The 19,788-nt window shown below is 45.2% G+C and overlaps 1 protein-coding gene across 1 annotated transcript in view; it reads right to left on the bottom strand.

The window, feature by feature from the left end:
- Positions 1 to 16,516, bottom strand: part of SAMD12 (sterile alpha motif domain containing 12) — a 701,452-nt gene extending 684,936 nt beyond the window's left edge. Inside the window, exon 1 of the mRNA XM_073590234.1 lies at positions 16,170 to 16,516. Within this exon, the coding sequence (XP_073446335.1) occupies positions 16,170 to 16,182 (13 nt within the window). The 5' untranslated portion in view covers positions 16,183 to 16,516. The remainder of the gene's footprint in view (positions 1 to 16,169) is intronic.
- Positions 16,517 to 19,788: the final 3,272 nt, after the last annotated feature.

A 19,788-nucleotide genomic window follows, 5' to 3' on the forward strand; every position in this document is an offset into this window, starting at 1 on the left:
CAAACTGGTTCAGTATGCCTTCAATTTTGAATAAATATTCAACAGTGTCACCAGCAAAGCACCACCACACCATCTCACCTCCTCCTCCATGCTTCACGGTGGGGACCAGGCATGTAGAGTCCATCCGTTCACCTTTTCTGCGTCATACAAAGACATGGTGGTTGGAACCAAAGATCTCAAATTTGGACTCATCAGACCAAAGCACAGATTTCCACTGGTCTAATGTCCATTCCTTGTGTTCTTTAGCCCAAACAAGTCTCTTCTGCTTGTTGCCTGTCCTTAGCAGTGATTTCCTAGCAGCTATTTTACCATGAAGGCCTGCTGCACAAAGTCTCCTCTTAACAGTTGTTGTAGAGATGTGATGTAAAACTTAGAAGAACTCCTGGGGTGGACCCGCTGGACCGTGGCAACGAACCTCCTGGGGATGCGCATTAGGGATGCGGTGTGAGGCGGGGAGCCGTAGTTTGTAGGAGACATCGTTAATACGGGTCAAGACCTCAAAAGGTCCAATATAGCGGGGACCCAGTTTATGGGAAGGGATCTTGAGGCGAATGAACTTGGAGGACAGCCAAACTTTATCACCTGGGTGATATGGCGGGACATCCAGGCGCCTTTTGTCTGCGTGTCTTTTTACCCTGTCACGAACCAACTCGAGAGCGGCCTTGGTCTCCTGCCAGATCCTGGAGAAATCACCGAACAGAAGATCAGCCGCCGGTACACCCGAGGCAGGGGGAACCGGATGTTGCCCGTAGACGACAAAGAAAGGAGATTTGCCAGAAGACTTGCTGACGTGGTTGTTATAGGCAAACTCAGCCCACAGGAGTAAATCAGACCAGTTGTCCTGGTGGACATTAGAAAAGTGCCGGAGATAGTTCACCAAATTCTGGTTAGTCCGTTCCGCTTGACCGTTGGACTGAGGATGGTAAGATGAGGAGAAGTCAAGTGTGACATCCATCGACCTGCATAGAGGTCTCCAGAATCGAGAGGTGAATTGGACTCCTCTGTCTGAAACAATATGTTGGGGCAGTCCATGGAGACGGAAACCATGCTGAACGAAAATTTTCGCCAAGGCTGGTGCTGATGGTAACCCGGGAAGAGAGATGAAATGTGCCATCTTAGAGAACCTATCTACCACCACTAGGACGACAGTACAGTTGGCAGACTGGGGTAGGTCGGTAATAAAGTCCATGGCAATGTGTTGCCAAGGGGACGAGGGTACTGGAAGCGGATGTAGAAGACCAGAAGGCAACTGCCTAGGCACCTTGGTTTTAGCACAGGACAGACAGGAAGCGACGAAATCTCGGACATCCCGGAGAAGAGTCGGCCACCAGTAATAGCGGGACACAAGGACAAGTGTCTTTTTAAGACCAACATGACCAGCTAGTTTGGAAGCATGTCCCCAGTGTAGAATCCGTCTTTGGTCCTTCTCTGGCACTAAAGTCTTGCCAGGTGGGGGTGAGACGAGAGAAAGAGGTGCCACCGTGATGAGCCTGGACGGATCCAAGATATGCGTGGGTTCCTCCTCCCCATCTGCGGAAAGAAAGGACCTGGACAGAGCGTCAGCCTTGAGATTTTTATTGCCTGGACGAAAATGCAGATCAAAATCGAATCGGCCGAAGAACAGGGACCACCTGGCCTGTCGTGGATTGAGTCTCTGTGCAGAACGAATGTAAGCCAGGTTTTTATAGTCTGTGTAGATTGTAAAGGGATGTACGGCGCCCTCTAATAAGTACCTCCACTCCTCCAGAGCTAACTTGATGGCAAGCAATTCTCGGTCTCCAATGGAATAGTTCCGCTCCGGAGTGGAGAAGGACTTGGAAAAAAAAACGCACGTAACAAGCCTACCAGAGGGGGACTTTTGAGATAGAACTGCTCCGGCCCCGGTTGCAGACGCATCCACTTCGAGGATGAAAGGCTTGTTGGCCTCAGGACGATGGAGCACGGGTGCCGTGGCAAATGCTTGTTTTAGAGACAGGAAGGAGTTCTCCACTTCAGGGGACCAGACGTGTGGGTTGGCTCCTTTACGGATCAAAGAGGAGATAGGACCAGCCAAAGAGGAAAAATGAGGAATGAACTGCCGGTAGCAATTTGCGAAGCCAAGAAATCGCTGAATGGCTTTCACCCCATGGGGACGTGGCCAGTTAAGCACGGCAGACACCTTCTCTGGATCCATACATAAGCCAGAGTCGGAGATGATATAGCCTAAAAATGGAAGGGAAGACTGTTCAAAGGCGCATTTCTCCAACTTAGCGTACAGGCGATTCTCCCTCAAGCGTAACAGTACCCGGCGGACGTCTCTTCTGTGGGTGGACAGATCGGGAGAGAAGACGAGGATATCATCGAGATATACGACCACACAGGAGTACAGAATGTCTCGGAAAATGTCATTTACAAATTCCTGAAAGACTGCGGGAGCGTTGCACAAACCGAAGGGCATGACGAGATACTCGTAGTGTCCATCCCTGGTGTTGAAGGCGGTCTTCCATTCATCTCCGGAGCGAATACGGATGAGACTGTAGGCTCCACGGAGATCCAGTTTAGAAAAGATTTGCGCCCCTCGCAGCCGGTCGAACAACTCGGGGATGAGAGGAAGGGGGTATCTGTTTTTGATAGTAATCTCGTTAAGACCCCGATAATCGATACAGGGGCGGAGAGACCCATCCTTCTTCTTGATAAAAAAGAAGCCTGCTCCGGCGGGTGAAGATGACTTCCGGATGAAGCCTCTTCCCAAATTCTCCTGCACGTACTCAGTCATGGCCTGGGACTCGAGCGGACTCAAAGGATAGATTCGCCCCCGGGGCGGGGTTGAACCGGGAAGAAGCTCGATCGGGCAATCATATTGCCGGTGCGGAGGAAGAACCTCTGCCTCCTTCTTGTCACAGACGTCAGCAAAGGCCCAGTAGGCCGAGGGCAGATCCGGAGGGCCCGAGACAGGTAACGAGCTCTTGAGGGGTTGTACTGGACGGAGACATTTAGTCTGGCAGACGCGGCCCCAGCGAAGAATATCTCCAGACCGCCAATCCAGGACGGGTTCGTGCATCCTCAACCACGGAAGACCCAGGAGCAAGGTGTGGGACAGTGACGGCAGCACGAAGAAGGCTATTCGCTCTCGGTGTAGGACCCCGATCTGTAACTCCAGCTCTTCAGTGACCAACGTAACGGTCTCGCGCAGGGGAACGCCGTCGACTGAAGCTAGCTGCCGGGGAATCTCCAAGGATCTGACAGGTATCCGCAATCTTTACACCGCCTCGAGTTGGATGAAATTGCCTGCAGCCCCAGAGTCAATATAGGCTACCTCAGAAAAACGTTTGGAACCCAGGACAAACAAAACAGAAAGGGTCAAGGGTAGAGAGGTATCAGTGACACCTAGGGAGGCCTCTCTTACCTGTCCTAGGCGGAAGCGTTTCCCGGCCTCACTGGACAGGAACGTAGAAGAAGATGGGAGGCGCTGCCACAATAGAGACAAAGACCATGAGTAAATCTTTCCTGGCGGCGCAGCTCCGCGGGTCTGAGTTGGTCCACTTGCATGGGCTCTGGGGCTGACGCTGTGGTGGAGGGTCGCAGACGGGGAGGACTGCGTGTCGAAGGAGAAAACCGAGTGGGCCTTCTCTCCCTGGCGGACTCGCTCCTGGAAACGCATATCAATTTGCGTTGCCAGCGAGATGAGATCCTCCAAAGACGTAGGTGTGTCCCTACCCGCCAACTCGTCTTTTATTCGAGCCGACAAGCCGCGCCAAAAAGCCCCCACTAGGGCCTCGTTGTTCCATCCAAGCTCGGAGGACAACGTACGGAACTGGATGGCGTATTGCCCCACAGAGAGTACCCTGGCGGAGGCAAAATAAGGACACGGTGGCGGAGACCAGGCGGCCGGGCTCATCAAAGACCTTACGAAAGGTCTCCAAGAAGGTCGCACGCTGGGAGACTATCGGGTCATCATGCTCCCACAAGGGGTTTACCCAAGCCAACGCCTCACCCTCCAAATGGGATACCATAAAGGCCACCTTGGCCCGGTCGGTAGGGTACTGCAAGGGCGTCAACTCGAAATGCAACTGGCACTGGTTAATGAACCCTCGACAGAGTTTGGGATCAACGCTATAACGCGGGCGTTTAGCCAAACGGGGGGAAGGATGAGGAGCTGCTACCTGCACAGCGGCAGCGGTCGCAGTCTGAAGAGCCAGTAGGCGGTTATCCACCGAGGACATATAGTTCAGGATGTGGGCCTGGGTGTCGCGCTGCTGGGCAAGTTCCTGCTGGAGGCTGGAGATCTGAGAGGCAACCCCAGGATCGGAGGTTTGCAAAGAAGAAAGACGGGACTACATTGATTTGAGGAACGACATGATCCTCGCTTGATTCTCACGAAGGAACAAAAGTTCCTTTTGGGTCGGGGTCGGGGTACCAGCGGGATCCATGGCATGATTATTCTGTGATGTAAAACTTAGAGGAACTCTTGGGGTGGACCCGCTGGACCGTGGCAACGAACCTCCCGGGGACGAGCTGACCAGGTGGACCACCCCCTATACAGGGAGTGTTTGGGGCAGGCCCGCGGGTAACTATCACCATGGCAGCTGGTACCCAGGGAAGAGTGCAGAAGGGCCGGCGACAGGCCGGGGATGCTGACGGGGAACCTCCTCTGGAACAGGAAGACGGATGACGGTCAGGGGCACAGGCGAGACGGAAGGGAGCAGGCACGATCAGGACTCAGCTGCGGGACCAGGACTGGACGGAGCACGGCACCGGACCTCCAGATCCTAGGACAGTGGAGAAGGAGAATGAGCTACAGACAAGACGCAGGAGCACACATAGAGCAACGGGCCAGAATCACTATCAATGCACAAGTGATAATCAGGCACCGCCATCCGGAAGAGGCGGCCTGATATAGCAGAGGCTTCTGGGTCGTGACCTCTCCAGTGCAAGGGAGGAGAGCGTGCGGCCTCAGGAGGGATAGGAGGTGCGCGTGCTCCCGAGTATAGTGTGTGCGCGCACCCGCCGAGGAGGAGGAGGCTGGGCAGAGGCGCGCACCAGGCGAGATCCAGGAGACCGGGTAGACGTGGTCGCCGGGTGGAGAGAGGGCAGAGGAGATCGCGGGGAAGCCCGAGGCAGCCGAGACCGCGATGAGGAGGCCACCAGTGAGTGGGTAAGCCGCGGTCGGGGAGAAGGGATAGGTGGAGGGCGCGGCTGCAGCCGCGTGACAAGAGATGTGTCTGCTGCTAGAACTCTGTGTGGCATTGACCTGGTCTCTAATCTGAGCTGCTGTTAACCTGCGATTTCTGAGGCTGGTGACTCAGATGAACTTATCCTCCGCAGCAGAGGTGACTCTTGGTCTTCCTTTCCTGGGGCGGTCCTCATATGAGCCAGTTTCTTTGTAGCACTTGATGTTTTTTGCCACTGTACTTGGGGACACTTTCAAAGTTTTCCTAATTTTTCGGACTGACTGACCTTAATTTCTTAAAGTAATGATGGCCACTCGTTTTTCTTTACTCAGCTGCTTTTTTCTTGCCATAATACAAATTCTAACAGTCTATTCAGTAGGACTATCACCTGTGTATCCACCAGACTTCTGCACAACACAACTGATGGTCCCAACCTCATTTATAAGGCAAGAAATCCCACTTATTAAACCTGACAGGGTACACCTGTGAAGTGAAAACCATTTCCGGTGACTACCTCTTGAAGCTCATCAAGAGAATGCCAAGAGTGTGCAAAGCAGAAATCAAAGCAAAAGGTGGCTAATTTGAAGAACATAGAATATAAGACATACAGTATTTTCAGTTGTTTCACACTTTTTTGTTAATTATATAATTCCACATGTGTTAATTCATAGTTTTGATGCCTTCAGAGTGAATCTACAATTTTCATAGTCATGAAAATAAAGAAAACACTTTGAATGAGAAGGTGTGTCCAAACTTTTGGTCTGTACTGTATATATATATATATATATATACTGTATGTGTATATATATATATATATATATATATATACACACACACACTATGACTTATCTCGGCTAAGATAAAGCCTAGATCCTCAGGCTACATTCACAATATGGGCATAGCCGGGATCAAACCTGGGGGGGGCAGAACCTCATACTGTTCCGCAGAATTTCATACTGCAAACCTCAGCTGCTGCAGAACCTCATACTGCACACCCCTACACTTGAACATAAAGCCTGCACCTTAAGAAGATGTGGTGATGAATGCAGTCTCTTTATTCCAACTATCAATTGACGTTGATGTGTTACTGAAGACGAGCAATGCCTGTCCTGGGCGTTCTTTTGGGCAGCTATGAGGTGTACCTGACTGGTGTTAAAAATAAGGAGTGTTAGTCTGTGTGCTATCCGGCTTTCATTCTTTTTGGTACAGATATGATATGGATAGACAGATATGGATAAATGGATATATAGATAGAGCAGATTTCTAATCTGCTTTTGCTATTGAAAACATTATCTATGAGCTCAAAACCTTTCAGGTGATGAGGTTTTTTAAAAAGCTGATCTGCTTTTGCAACTGAAAAACGTATCCTCAAAAAAACGCAGGAAAAACGCTGTGTGAATGTAGCCTTAGATCAGGAATAGAACAATCATTTATAGGACATTTCATAACTTTCCCAAATTCCTATGAAAAAATATTCAGCACATTCTGCATTGAACTACTGTACCCAATTTATTATATATTTTAGGAGTCGGAGTCGGTCCATTTTATACCGACTCCGACTCCACCAAAATGAGCACCGACTCCGACTCCACAGCCCTGGGTGGTGTTGCTGATGGCCTAGATTCAGTCTTTCGTAGCAATAACATTGTGATTCCATGACTGCTTTGCCCTTGCGACACCTCGACATTTGCTGCTGCTGGTGTGCTAACCGGTGGGCTTACAGTGGGGGAAGCGATGTAGCGTTGTTGACTACCTTCATTTGGAGCAGGTGCACATGTGGTACGTGAGTTTTGGTAGTCCGTCCATGCTTGCAAGTGCATGGTGGTTAAATGTCTAAGCATGCAACTGGTATTCAAATTTCTCAGATTTTTCCCTCGACTAAAGGTCTTTGCGCACTTCTTACAGATAACCTTTGCCTGATCATTAGGATTTTGTTCAAAAAAGTGCCACACTGCACTCTTCCTACTATGGAAGACATTTTGAGACCTTGCACGCTGTGCTAATTTGACCGTCTGGCCAAGCTGTCCTGCAACTCTTTTGGTTTTTGTAACACATTTTTTGGACAGCTACCGTCCTGCCAGATAACAGCTGTTGCGATGTCGATGCCTGCTGCGGATCCTCCTCCTCCTCTTCTTCTGAGCTATTGGCAGCGGCACCCTCTTCCCACAATGGATGCCAATCTGGGTCAACAACTGGGTTATCCATCACCTCCTCTTCAATTTCATGTGCACCTTCCTCTGTGTCACCGTGTATGGTGGTATAGTATGTGGGAAGGGGCACCTGAGTTTCATCAAGATCAGATTCTGGCTCAGTACACTGTGAGGACAATGTAGTGCTCTCAGTGAATGTACCAGCAGAATCATCTAGCAGTGGTTGTGCATCAGTGCACTCCATGTCAGATTCATCTTGGACTGGGGAATTCACGATTTGACTTGCTAACCCAGGCATGGTATGTGAAAACAGCTCCATGGAGTAATTGGTAGTGTGGCCTGCCACATCCTTCACTTTTGGTAGGGTGAAGGACACAAGGAAAGGTGTTGTTCCTGACCAGGAGCCTCCAATGACGACTCAGTGCTTTTATTTTTTGAAACTTCAGAAGAGGAGGCGAGAGAGCTGGAGGCTGAGTCAGCAATGTAAGCCAAAACTTGTTCCTGAAGCTCCGGCTTTAAAAGTGGTTTACCTTCTCCCAGAAGAGAGAGCCTTCGAGGCCTTGTGGAGCCAGACGATGATGCAGGCTCAACACCTCCTGCCTTAGGTGCTATTGTGCTTTTGCCACTACCAACAGATGCAACACCACCACCACCATTGGGACCAGCTGGCAACCCCCGCCCACTTCCATGGCATCTTCCACCATACTTCATTTTTGTGAAAATGTACCCAAAATACCATCAGCTATATGGTACTGTAAAACAAGGTAGAAGGTGCATCTACTATTGGTGAGAATTTGAATCTCACTATAGATTTGAGGACGCTGAACTATTGTCTCTGGCCCAGTAGAGATTACGCCTCAATGTAACAGACGGAAATTGGGTGGTGTATGACAAGGTGGAGGGTGTCTATAGGATTGGTGAGATTTTGAATCTCACTATAGATTTGAGGACGCAGAACTATTGTCTCTGGTCCAGTAGAGATTACACGTCAATGTAACAGACTGAAATTGGATGGTGTATGACAAGGTGGAGGGTGTCTATAGGATTGGGGAGAATTTGAATCTCACTATAGATTTGAGGACACAGAACTATTGTCTCAGGCCCAGTAGAGATTACACCTCAATGTAACAGGTTGAAATTGGATGGAGAATGACAAGGTGGAGGGTGTCTATAGGATTGGTGAGATTTTGAATCTCACTATAGATTTGAGGACGCAGAACTATTGTCTCTGGCCCAGTAGAGATTACACGTCAATGTAACAGACTGAAATTGGATGGTGTATGACAAGGTGGAGGGTGTCTATACGATTGGTGAGAATTTGAATCTCACTATAGATTTGAGGACGCTGAACTATTGTCTCTGGCCCAGTAGAGATTACCTCAATGTAACAGGCTGAAATTGGATGGTGTATGACAAGGTGTAGGGTGTCTATAGGATTCGTGAGAATTTGAATCTCACTATAGATTTTAGGAGGCTGACAATGATGCTCTCAGTCCAAGTATGGCAGCAGGCAGCCTAATAAGCAGGACTGCTGCACAGTGCGCACACAAAAGGGTGGAAAAATGAACGCTTGGTAACTGTGCAGAAAAGAGGAAGAAAAGTATTTTTGCTTTTAAAAAAAGCAGTTTGCACAGCAGTGTGCAAACAGCAATGCAGCTATCAGGGAGCCTTATAAGGCAGCCTAATAACCAACAGAGCTGATGCACAAAAATAGAGCCTCCCCTGTCACTGCACACAAAGTGTTGTGTTGTAAGTGGAAATCGCTAACAGCAGAAGCAGTTTTTTTGTTCTTCTTCCCTGCCTAACGCTCTTCCTACAGAATCAGCAGCTGCAACCTCTCCCTATGCTAAGATCGGCAGAAGTAAGATGTCGGTCAGCGTTCACGCCCTTTTATAGCCTCTGTGATGCCACACAAAGCCAGCCAATCACTTGCATGCCCTTCTCAAAGATGGTGGTGACCGATGCCTATGTCATCGCGTTGCCCACAATGTGCGTCCTCCATCATTGGCTGAAAAAGGGCGCTGGAAGCATCATTTGAAACACCACTTTGGCTCTCTGGTCGCTGACCTCGTGGCCGACCTCACGCTATGGTCGGGTTTCATTTCATGAAACCCGACTTCAGCAAAAGTCGCCGACTTTTGAACATGCCCAACCCGTTTTGCTCAACTCTAGTGACATCTATTGTGAATGGTGGATCCTGTGTAATCTACTGTATATAGAGGTGCTATCAGTCATTGTAGGAGGTGGTGAGCTGTTACATCACCTATTGTGAATGGTGGATCCTGTGTTATCTACTGTACATAGAGGTGTTATCAGTCATTGTACAGGAGGAGGAGGAGGTGAGCTGTGACATCACCTATTGTGAATGCTGGATCCTGTGTTATCTACTGTATATAGAGGTGTTATCAGTCATTGTACAGGAGGAGGTGAGCTGTGACATCACCTATTGTGAATGCTGGATCCTATGTTATCTGCTGTATAGAGGAGACTGCTGAACATCTTCAGTCCAGAACAGGAAGTGTTAGTCTAGTTTCACAAGTCTAGTGATGATCCCTTAGAACGGATCCTGCAGCAATCTGTTGGTAATAGAGCGGTGCAGAGAACTTTCTAGTCTGTTTATAAAATAACTGAATTCCGCTGGATCATTTTTTCTTTAACATTGAAATCTATGGAAAACCGATCCGTTAATTAGCCATCCATTTTACTTTCATTTGTTATGGATCCATTTTTTGCTTACTAAACTCTATTGTAATACTTGAAAACTGAAAGTCTGTTTTTTTTTTTTTAGAAAGAATGTCAGTCACTGATTAGAGCCGCCCACTGGACTCCTCAACTCAGAAGATGCATGGATTCCAATGAATCTTCTCCCACAAACCTAGATATCAGTTTGCCCAGCTGCTTCTACTCTAGAACATGCTGCCCTTAGGTTTCACCATATTTCCAAGCTGACAAGTTTCGAAAGGTGTGATCATTTCAAGAAGTTGTTGTTACAGCTGGGGGGCGCTGTGTTCTCCTCAGGATATGCACAGAGGTGTATGTAGGCCTTGGGTGTGCATGGCAGTCATGGGTGTAGCTGTGATTGCAATGCAGACTGATAATAGAAGTGAGTGTTAGGGTATGTGCATACGTTGTGGATTCTGCTGCGGATTTTTCTAAATCCGCATGTAAAATGACCTACGTTTTACCATCGGATTTAGTGCAGATTTCCCGCGGATTTTCTGTAGATTTTGTATGGATTTCCCCTGCATTTTTACACCTGCGGATTTCTATAAAGGAGCAGGTGTAAAAACACTGCGGATTCCGCAGAAAGAATTGACATGCTGCGGACTCAAATCCGCAGAAAAATCCACAGCCTGTGCACAGCGTTTTTCATTTTACATTGGATAACATGGTACTGTACACCATGATACTGTACAAGGTACATGATACTGTACACCATCCGCAGGGCCAAATCCGCTGTGGATATGCAGCAGAATCCGCAACGTGCGCACATACCCTTAGTCTTGGACATGTCAGTGTCCAAGGCGCACGTACAGAAAACCTGCTCTGGATGTTGTGTTTGAAACAGATAGCCATACCCAGGTTTTCCATGTGGCTGAAAGCCACAGGTTTCGGTGCTAAAAGCCCTGCCGGAAAGGGTTAGTGAGGTGAGTGAGTCTCAGGGCCAGAGAGGTCTGGCAACGCACCGTGTACACAGAGATGCAAATCGCCCATGGTGACTGGTCTCGGAGGTGGACAGTCCTGTGCCTGGAGGTGGATGTCCTGTGCCCAAAAGAAGACTGTCGTGTTTAACGATTGCAAAACAGGTGGATATGGTGCCCGGCTGCGATCCGGAGGATATCCTGGACTGTGTACGACTGTGTGAGTAAAGAGACTGTGATAAAGACACCCACGGGAACTAGTCAGAGGACTAGCGTGTCTAGTGCCTGCAAAATGTAATGCTGTGTAAATAGAGTCTTGGCTACGGCGAATAGACACCCACGGGAACTTGTCAGAGGAAGACTGGCGTGTTTAGTGTCTGTAAAATGAAGGATGACGTATAATATATATTCTGCAAATGGTGAAATGGATATTAATTATATGCACTGAAGTTATATGCACTTGTGTGGATTGGACCTTTAATACTGTGAGGAAACACATTAAAGAGACTTTTGTGTTTGAATTTTGTGGGTCACTGACTCTTCACTGCGTACGGTGCTACTGCTGCATTAGGCCTGTTTCACACTTCCGTTTTTGACCATCAGTCAAAATCCGCCGTTTTTTTTAAAAAAACGGATCCGCCATTTTTTTGGCGGATCCGTTTTTTCCCAATTGAGATGCATTACCGGCAGATCTTGACGGATGGCCATCCGTTGGATCCGTTTTTTTGTGGATCCGCCAAATTTTTTGCGTCCGCCGACATGCCTGGACGGACCATGCAACTTTTTTTTTGCTGCAGGATCTGCATTTTACAGTGCGCATGTCCGGAGGAATGAAGTCAGCCGGAAATTTAACCCTGAAATCATTTCTGGCGGACGGAAAAAATTCTCTCTCTCCTCGGGCTGCGGTTCCTTTAAAGTTCTTCATTGAACGGATCCATAAAAAAAACGGTCCGGTGCCATCCGTTCACATCAGTTAGCAACGGATCCGCTTTCCGCCATTTTGGCGGATTTTAACTGACACAAAAAAACTGAAGTGTGAAACAGGCGACTATGGAGACCCCAGCAATTGGATGGTGTTCATACTATTACACCATTCGGCCAGTCTAGCCTCGGTGCTGTAGTATCTATTGCTGGCTGAAGAAAGAGTTGCTTGAGAAGATTTCAGAGTTACAGTGCTCTCACAAGAGAGATTCTCAGGCTATGTTCACACTGGGTATTTTTGCTGCGTTTTTCTGATCTCTGGGCAGGAAAGAAGCTACAGCAAAAAGGAAGGTTTTGCTGCATTTTTTTGCACGTTTTTGTCATGCTACATTTGTCTCTAGTGCTTGCTTATAAAGTTTAGCAACAAAAAAAACCTCAATCTCCTATCAGGTTTTGGTGCAAACAATGCTGCAAAACCAGATACCTGCGGTTTTTTTTGTGCGGATTTATAACTTATTTTTCACCACGCATTACTTTCAATGGGTGAAATACGCTGAAAAAAAACCGCTGAAAGAAGTGACACGCTGTATTGTACAAAAAAAAACCCCAAAAAACAGGCAAAGCACAAAGTACTGATGAAAAACAAAAACAATGTGTGTGTGCATGAGATTTCTGAAATCTCAGACTTCACTGGTACTGTAAAACACAGCTGAAGACTTGCATTAAAAAAATGCTGAAAAAACACCTAGTGTGAACATAGGCTAACTCTTTTATCCGTCTTCTTCTGCTGCTACTTTCTGGGAAGCCGGCACATTCAGCAGATATCGTGGGGTGTTACCACATTAATGAATCTAATTCTAATGTGTCAGTAAATAGGATGTCACCTTCCGATGCACAGATGAGCGGAGCATGACAGTAAAACACAAATGCTGCACATCTGTGGTTTCATACAGGCAGTAATAAAGGCCAGGCTTTTGGAAGACCATATAATCACTACCACATCATTCACTGTCTAGAGTGCGGTGGTCACTCATAATCAGTTCTGGGTCTCTGCCGTTCCTCCCGCTGTCTGTTATTGTCTGCAGCTCTGACGTCACATCGTCACATCGACAAAACTGCAGCCAATCACTATTGAACACTTGAAGAAAGAGAGGTGCAAAAAACCTTGGAAAGTCCTAACACCAGCTGAAATGTGTCAGTAACTAGAAAGCAATCCTGTAACATAGTTAAAAATATCAGTTGGTGCAACTGATGGCCTGTAAAAAGGTGTCTCATTACCAAGGTGCCACACAATAATCTCATGATGGGTAAAACCAGTGAGCTGTCTCAAGACCTTCACAACCTTATTGTTCCAAAACATACTGATGTCATTGGTTACAGAAGAATTTATCAACTACTGAAGGATCCAAGGGTGCTCCCCACAAGATTTCAAATAGAGAAGTGAAAAGTTAGATGAAAAGAGTTGCCTAAGAGCCAAGGACCACATTTGGAGAGCTACAGAAAGACCTGGAATCGGCAGGTACAATTTTTTTTCAAAGAAAACCATAAGTAATGCACTCAACCTCCATGGTCTGTACGCACACTTATCACGCAAGACTCAATTGCTGAACAAAAAGCTTGCTTATGTACGTTTAAAGTTTGCTCAACAACACTGAGACAAGCCTGTGTTATACTGGGAGAATATACTCTGATCAGATGAGATCAAAATTGATCTCTTTGGATGTCTTAATACCCACCAAGTTTGGAGGCCAAAAGGCACTCGTATCACCACAAAGAAACCATAACAACAGTGAAGTTTGGAGGTGGGAACATCATGGTGTGGGGCTGTTTTTCAGCATGCGGCACTGGCAAACTTCATATAACTGAAGGAAGGATGAAAAGACAAATGCACAGAAACATCCTTAATAAAAATCTGTTGCCATCTACCAGGATGATGAAGATGAAATGAGGGTGAACATTTCAGCAAGACAATGATCCCAAACACACGGCCAAGGAGAATCCCAATTACTTTCAGAGAAAGAAAAGCTGCTAGAATGGCCGAGCCGATCACCGGACCTGAATCCAATAGAAAATTTATGGTAGAAACTAAAGGTCAGAGTTCATAGAAGGAGCCCACGGGACCTTCAGGACATGAAGAGTGCTTGTGTGGCAGAATGGGCCGAAATCACACCTGAGCAATGCCTGCGACTAGTTTCTCCATACAGGGGGTGTCTTAAAGCTGTTATCACCAACAAAAGGCTTTTGTACGAAGAACCACATAAATTTCAGTACTTTTTCCCTGTGTTATTTCTCATTATTGCACATAATTTATGGACATCTATGGTTTGATTTCTTTCCCTGTGTGGATTGAATTAGTTGTTGCCAACATCTGGTGAGAATTTCATGTCCATAGCACCTTTAGAAATACATTTACTTAGATAATTGGTGATGTGTTCAATACTTATTTATAGTCTACACTAAAGTCGAGATGGTTTGGGGTGAGCTGGACCGCAGAGTGAAGGCAAAAGAACCAACAAGTGCTAAGCATCTCTGGGAACTCCTTCAAGACTGTTGGAAGACCATTTCCAGTGACTACCTCTTGAAGCTCATCAAGAGAATGCCAAGAGTGTTCAAAGCAGTAATCAAAGCAAAAGGTGGCTACTTTGAAGAACCAAGAATATAAGACATATTTTCAGTTGTTTCACACTTTTTTGTTAATTATATAATTCCACATGTGTTAATTCATAGTTTTGCCTTCAGAGTGAATCTACAATTTTCAAGCTCAAGTGTGTGTGTCTGGGCTTGGCATCCGCACCGTCGCAGCTACAGCCACAAAATTTGGCACAGTCACACGTCTGGACCCAGAGAGTGTCCTAAGTTATGTTGTGAGGCGAAATTTTAACCCCGCGCGTTCCAATTCACCAAACAATTTTGCCCCTATCTACATAATGGGGAAAAAGTGTGTATCAAGCCCCGCCCCTCATTAAGTCATAATGGTTGCCATGGCGACGCCGATGTCATCATAGGTTGCAAGCCCCGCCGCTCATTATGATGTCATAATGGTTGACCATGGGATGGAGCATGTGTGATGGGTATATGGGCACTGGACTATGGGATGGAGGATATGTATGACGGGTATATGGGCACGGGACTATGGGATGGAGGATGTGTGATGGGTATATGGGCATGGGACTACGGGATGGAGAATATGTATGATGGGTATATGGGCATGGGACTATGGGATGGAGAATATGTATGATGGGTATATGGGCATGGGACTACGGGATGGAGAATATGTATGATGGGTATATGGGCACTCGACTACCGAATGGAGGATATGTATGATGGGTATACGGGCACGGGCCTATGGGATGGAGAATATGTATGATGGGTATACGGGCACGGGCCTATGGGATGGAGAATATGTATGATGGGTATACGGGCACGGGCCTATGGGATGGAGAATATGTATGATGGGTATATGGGCATGGGCCTATGGGATGGAGAATATGTATGAGGGTATATGGGCATGGGACTATGGGATGGAGGATATGTATGATGGGTGCACGGGCCTATGGGATGGAGAATATGTATGAGGGTATATGGGCACTCGACTATGGGATGGAGGATATGTATGATGGGTGCACGGGCCTATGGGATGGAGAATATGTATGAGGGTATATGGGCACTCGACTATGGGATGGAGGATATGTATGATGGGTATACGGGCACGGGCCTATGGGATGGAGAATATGTATGAGGGTATATGGGCACTCGACTATGGGATGGAGGATATGTATGATGGGTATATGGGCACGGGCCTATGGGATCGTGGATATGTATGATGGGTATATGGGCACGGGACTATGGGATGGAGGATAATTATAATTTGTTATAACTAACCACAGTTAGTTACTATGCCCGGGCAGCGCCGGGCTCTTCAGCTAGTATATATATATATATATATATATATTAGTGTGTTGCTGATAACAATTACCCAAAGATTTGCGTTTTCCCAACACACAATAATAATACACCTTGCGAAGAGGCATAGTTTCCACGAAGCAACTGATTATACGAAATGACAAACTCAGCACTGCTACACGGCGACAAGCACGGCTCTGCTACATCTCTACAGGTTTTTATCCAGTGCAGCCATGTAGTCGCAGTCAGCAGCATCTTCCCCCATTGTGACATCACATCGCAGAGCAGTGATTGGCAGCTGACCAGTGCTATAATTACATGACGTCATGCCCTTACCCACAGATGCCAGCTGCTGCCACTAAGACAGGCTGCAGCCCACAATGGCAGCGATGACGGCCACTCACCCTCCACAGCCATGGCCTCAGCAGTCGCACATTATCCCTGCAGTCCAGGAGGCAGACGTCTCTATTATTCTCTCTGAGCAGAGATTTTCTTTTCTGTTTTCCATCAGACGCTGAGAGCAACCTGCAGAGAGAAACCTCAGAGCCAGCCGCAGGGGATCGTGGGAGACGTAGTGCTTTCAGTTTAAAAAAAGCGTATCCCGCGCCGCCGTGCGGAGCTGCCACCGCAGGCACAGACACGACGCCCTGCAGGGTTTTACACTGGGAGAGAAGACTCTACATAAAATCCAGATTTATGCAATTCACGTCATGTAATAAGAGAACGTATCACTCAGCGCCGGACTACGGTTCCCAGAATGCTGCATTCCAGCAGTCAATTCTGGCAGAAGAAAACATGGGTATTTCTCAAAGAACTTCCTAGTCAGGTGCCGAGGAGGTGCAGAGCGCAGACCAATGGCTAGAAAAACTGGAGCTGCTTGTACTTTGCCCTATTTCTGCTCTCACGTCACTGCTCCTTGGCCGGATACTTAGATTATCGCACCAGATTTTCAATACCAGAAATCTCGCAGCAATGCCCAATTATTCTGTATCTCAGCTGCTATCAGAAAATCATTTCCTCTTATCGTCCACCAATTCTCCCCAAATCTCCCAACTTTAGGGTATAGCAAAGAGGGACACAGACTGCGCCGCACATCGCACAAATGTTATTTTATGCTAAGCCAGTACCCTAACACCTCGCCCAGTCCTTTATACCCCCTTACACAGAAATGTTCTCCTAGTGAGGGCTGTTAATGTTCCCACACAGTATAGTACCCTTTCATGGCCCTCACACACAAAAAGATGGCCATATAAAACATTCCACTCTGCATTATTGATGCCCCCCACACACAGTTATGCTCCATCAACAAATACACAGCTCTGTGCCAAAAGAAGAAAAGGAGTGCAATACATACAAGTACAATGAAGTACACAACAATATGATAAAGTAAAAATACTATTTATTAATTAATTACAAATAAGTGTATACAAAAGTTTTTCTTATATTAAAATTAAGTATATCATACAACCCTAATTAGTATATGTACCCAGTGCAAACCAAAACAGCAAGACTCTTTAATGGCACATAACAAAATTATTTCACACAGAAGTGTTATAATGACCATAAAAAGGCAATACTATTACATATATATAGGCAAAAAGCTTTGATGGCACTAAATACAGTTATTTTACACCAAAAATTGTACCAGCCATAGAAACCAATAGCGCTACATGTATATAAAAGCCAACCCACAAAATACTGCCGATAAAAGTACAAAAAAGAGTCAAGTAAAATCACAGCTTCTTCACGTTTACCCATATAGTATGGTGCCTGGTTGCTCTGGAGCCACGTGTCACCCTTGACGCGCGTTTCGCCCTTAGCTTTATCAAAAAGGATACGCTGTTTGCACATTTATCCGGTCTTTTATAGTGAGCAAGATGGGGTGGAACATCCCTACTGCGCACGCGTCCTGAAGTCATCGCCAGAGGACACCCACCATCACCCGGCATTCACCGAGAGCGCACGTCATGGGGAAATCCCCTTTAGACGTCATTTTGACATGCGCGCTGAGTACTATGAAGCCGGGGGTGGTGTTTCCTTGAAGAACTCAGGGCGCGTGCTTCGGAGAACCACACCATCCCACAGACAGGAGAGTATAAGTCATGCGGCGTTTCTAAACACATCACAAAGGAGATTCATAATTAAAGAAAACTCCATATAATAATCGATAAACACCACATGACTACATACCAAGAATAGATTTATACAAAATGATGTATATATCAGCGGCTAATTACCTCCAATCATTTATATATCATAAAAAATTAATTATATGAAAAAATATATATATATTATGCCAATATCAATACAGTGTGTATATGAAATAATGTGAAAAAAAGAAAATGAAATATAATAACGTGCCATATGACACTAAAACAACCACAATTAAATATGCAAATAATAAAAATGTGCAAGAACATACAATATGTGTATAAAATTAATAAAGTGAAAAAAATAAAATAGTGATGAAACACCACAATAATATGGTGCAATAATAATATAATATATGATGCACATGAAAAACATGTGAAAAAAGTGAAAAAATGACAAAAATAAATAATTCAAAACCACAGACGCTGATACAATATTATTTCTCTTCCTTTTCCTTTTCCCTTCACTTTATAATAATTCTCCTGTCTTTATCTCCAATACAGGAAATAAAAATCTCCAACTCGTTCTCCCGCATATACACCAAAAAAAACGGATGATGAATCCTAAAAAGACTAAATAAAAACCATGATTAATAAAAAATACATAACATATAAAATATATACATAATGAAAAATAATTAAAAAATAATTAAGAAATAAATAATATTTGAAATAATAAAAATAAAAAATAAAATATAATATAGAATATAAATACATGTGTGTATATATATATATACATGTACTATTCTATAAAACACTAATAAGCACAAGAATTGTTACAAGATGAAACAAGGGTCCTCACAAAAATGGAGCGAAACTCAATTTCTCGTTTAACCCCATAGGGGTCATTGAGTCTAATTCCACAATCCATTTACATTCAGTTTGTGCTAATAAACGCTTAATATTACCACCCCTACTACCACAATGCACCTGATATTATTTTATTATTTCAAATATTATTTATTTCTTAATTATTAATTATTTTTCATTATGTATATATTTTATATGTTATGTATTTTTTATTAATCATGGTTTTTATTTAGTCTTTTTAGGATTCATCATCCGTTTTTTTTTGGTGTATATGCGGGAGAACGAGTTGGAGATTTTTATTTTCTGTACTGGAGATAAAGACAGGAGAATTATTATAAAGTGAAGACAAAAGGAAAAGGAAGAGAAATAATATTGTATCAGCGTCTGTGGTTTTGAATTATTTATTTTTGTCATTTTTTCACTTTTTCCACATGTTTTTCATGTGCATCATATATTATATTATTATTGCACCATATTATTGTGGTGTTTCATCACTATTTTATTTTTTTCACTTTATTAATTTTATACACATATTGTATGTTCTTGCACGTTTTTATTATTTGCATATTTAATTGTGGTTGTTTTAGTGTCATATGGCACGTTATTATATTTCATTTTCTTTTTTTCACATTATTTCATATACACACTGTATTGATATTGGCATAATATATATATTTTTTCATATAATTAATTTTTTATGATATATAAATGATTGGAGGTAATTAGCCGCTGATATATACATCATTTTGTATAAATCTATTCTTGGTATGTAGTCATGTGGTGTTTATCGATTATTATATGGAGTTTTCTTTAATTATGAATCTCCTTTGTGATGTGTTTAGAAACGCCGCATGACTTATACTCTCCTGTCTGTGGGATGGTGTGGTTCTCCGACGCACGCGCCCTGAGTTCTTCAGGGAAACACCACCCCCGGCTTCATAATACTCAGCGCGCATGTCAAAATGACGTCTAAAGGGGATTTCCCCATGACGTGCGCTCTCGGTGAATGCCGGGTGATGGTGGGTGTCCTCTGGCGATGACGTCAGGACGCGTGCACAGTAGG

The sequence above is a fragment of the Dendrobates tinctorius genome, unplaced genomic scaffold, assembly GCF_039654945.1.
Source record: "Dendrobates tinctorius isolate UK_male_01 unplaced genomic scaffold, ASM3965494v1 ptg000116l, whole genome shotgun sequence".
Classification (NCBI taxonomy): Eukaryota; Metazoa; Chordata; class Amphibia; order Anura; family Dendrobatidae; genus Dendrobates; species Dendrobates tinctorius.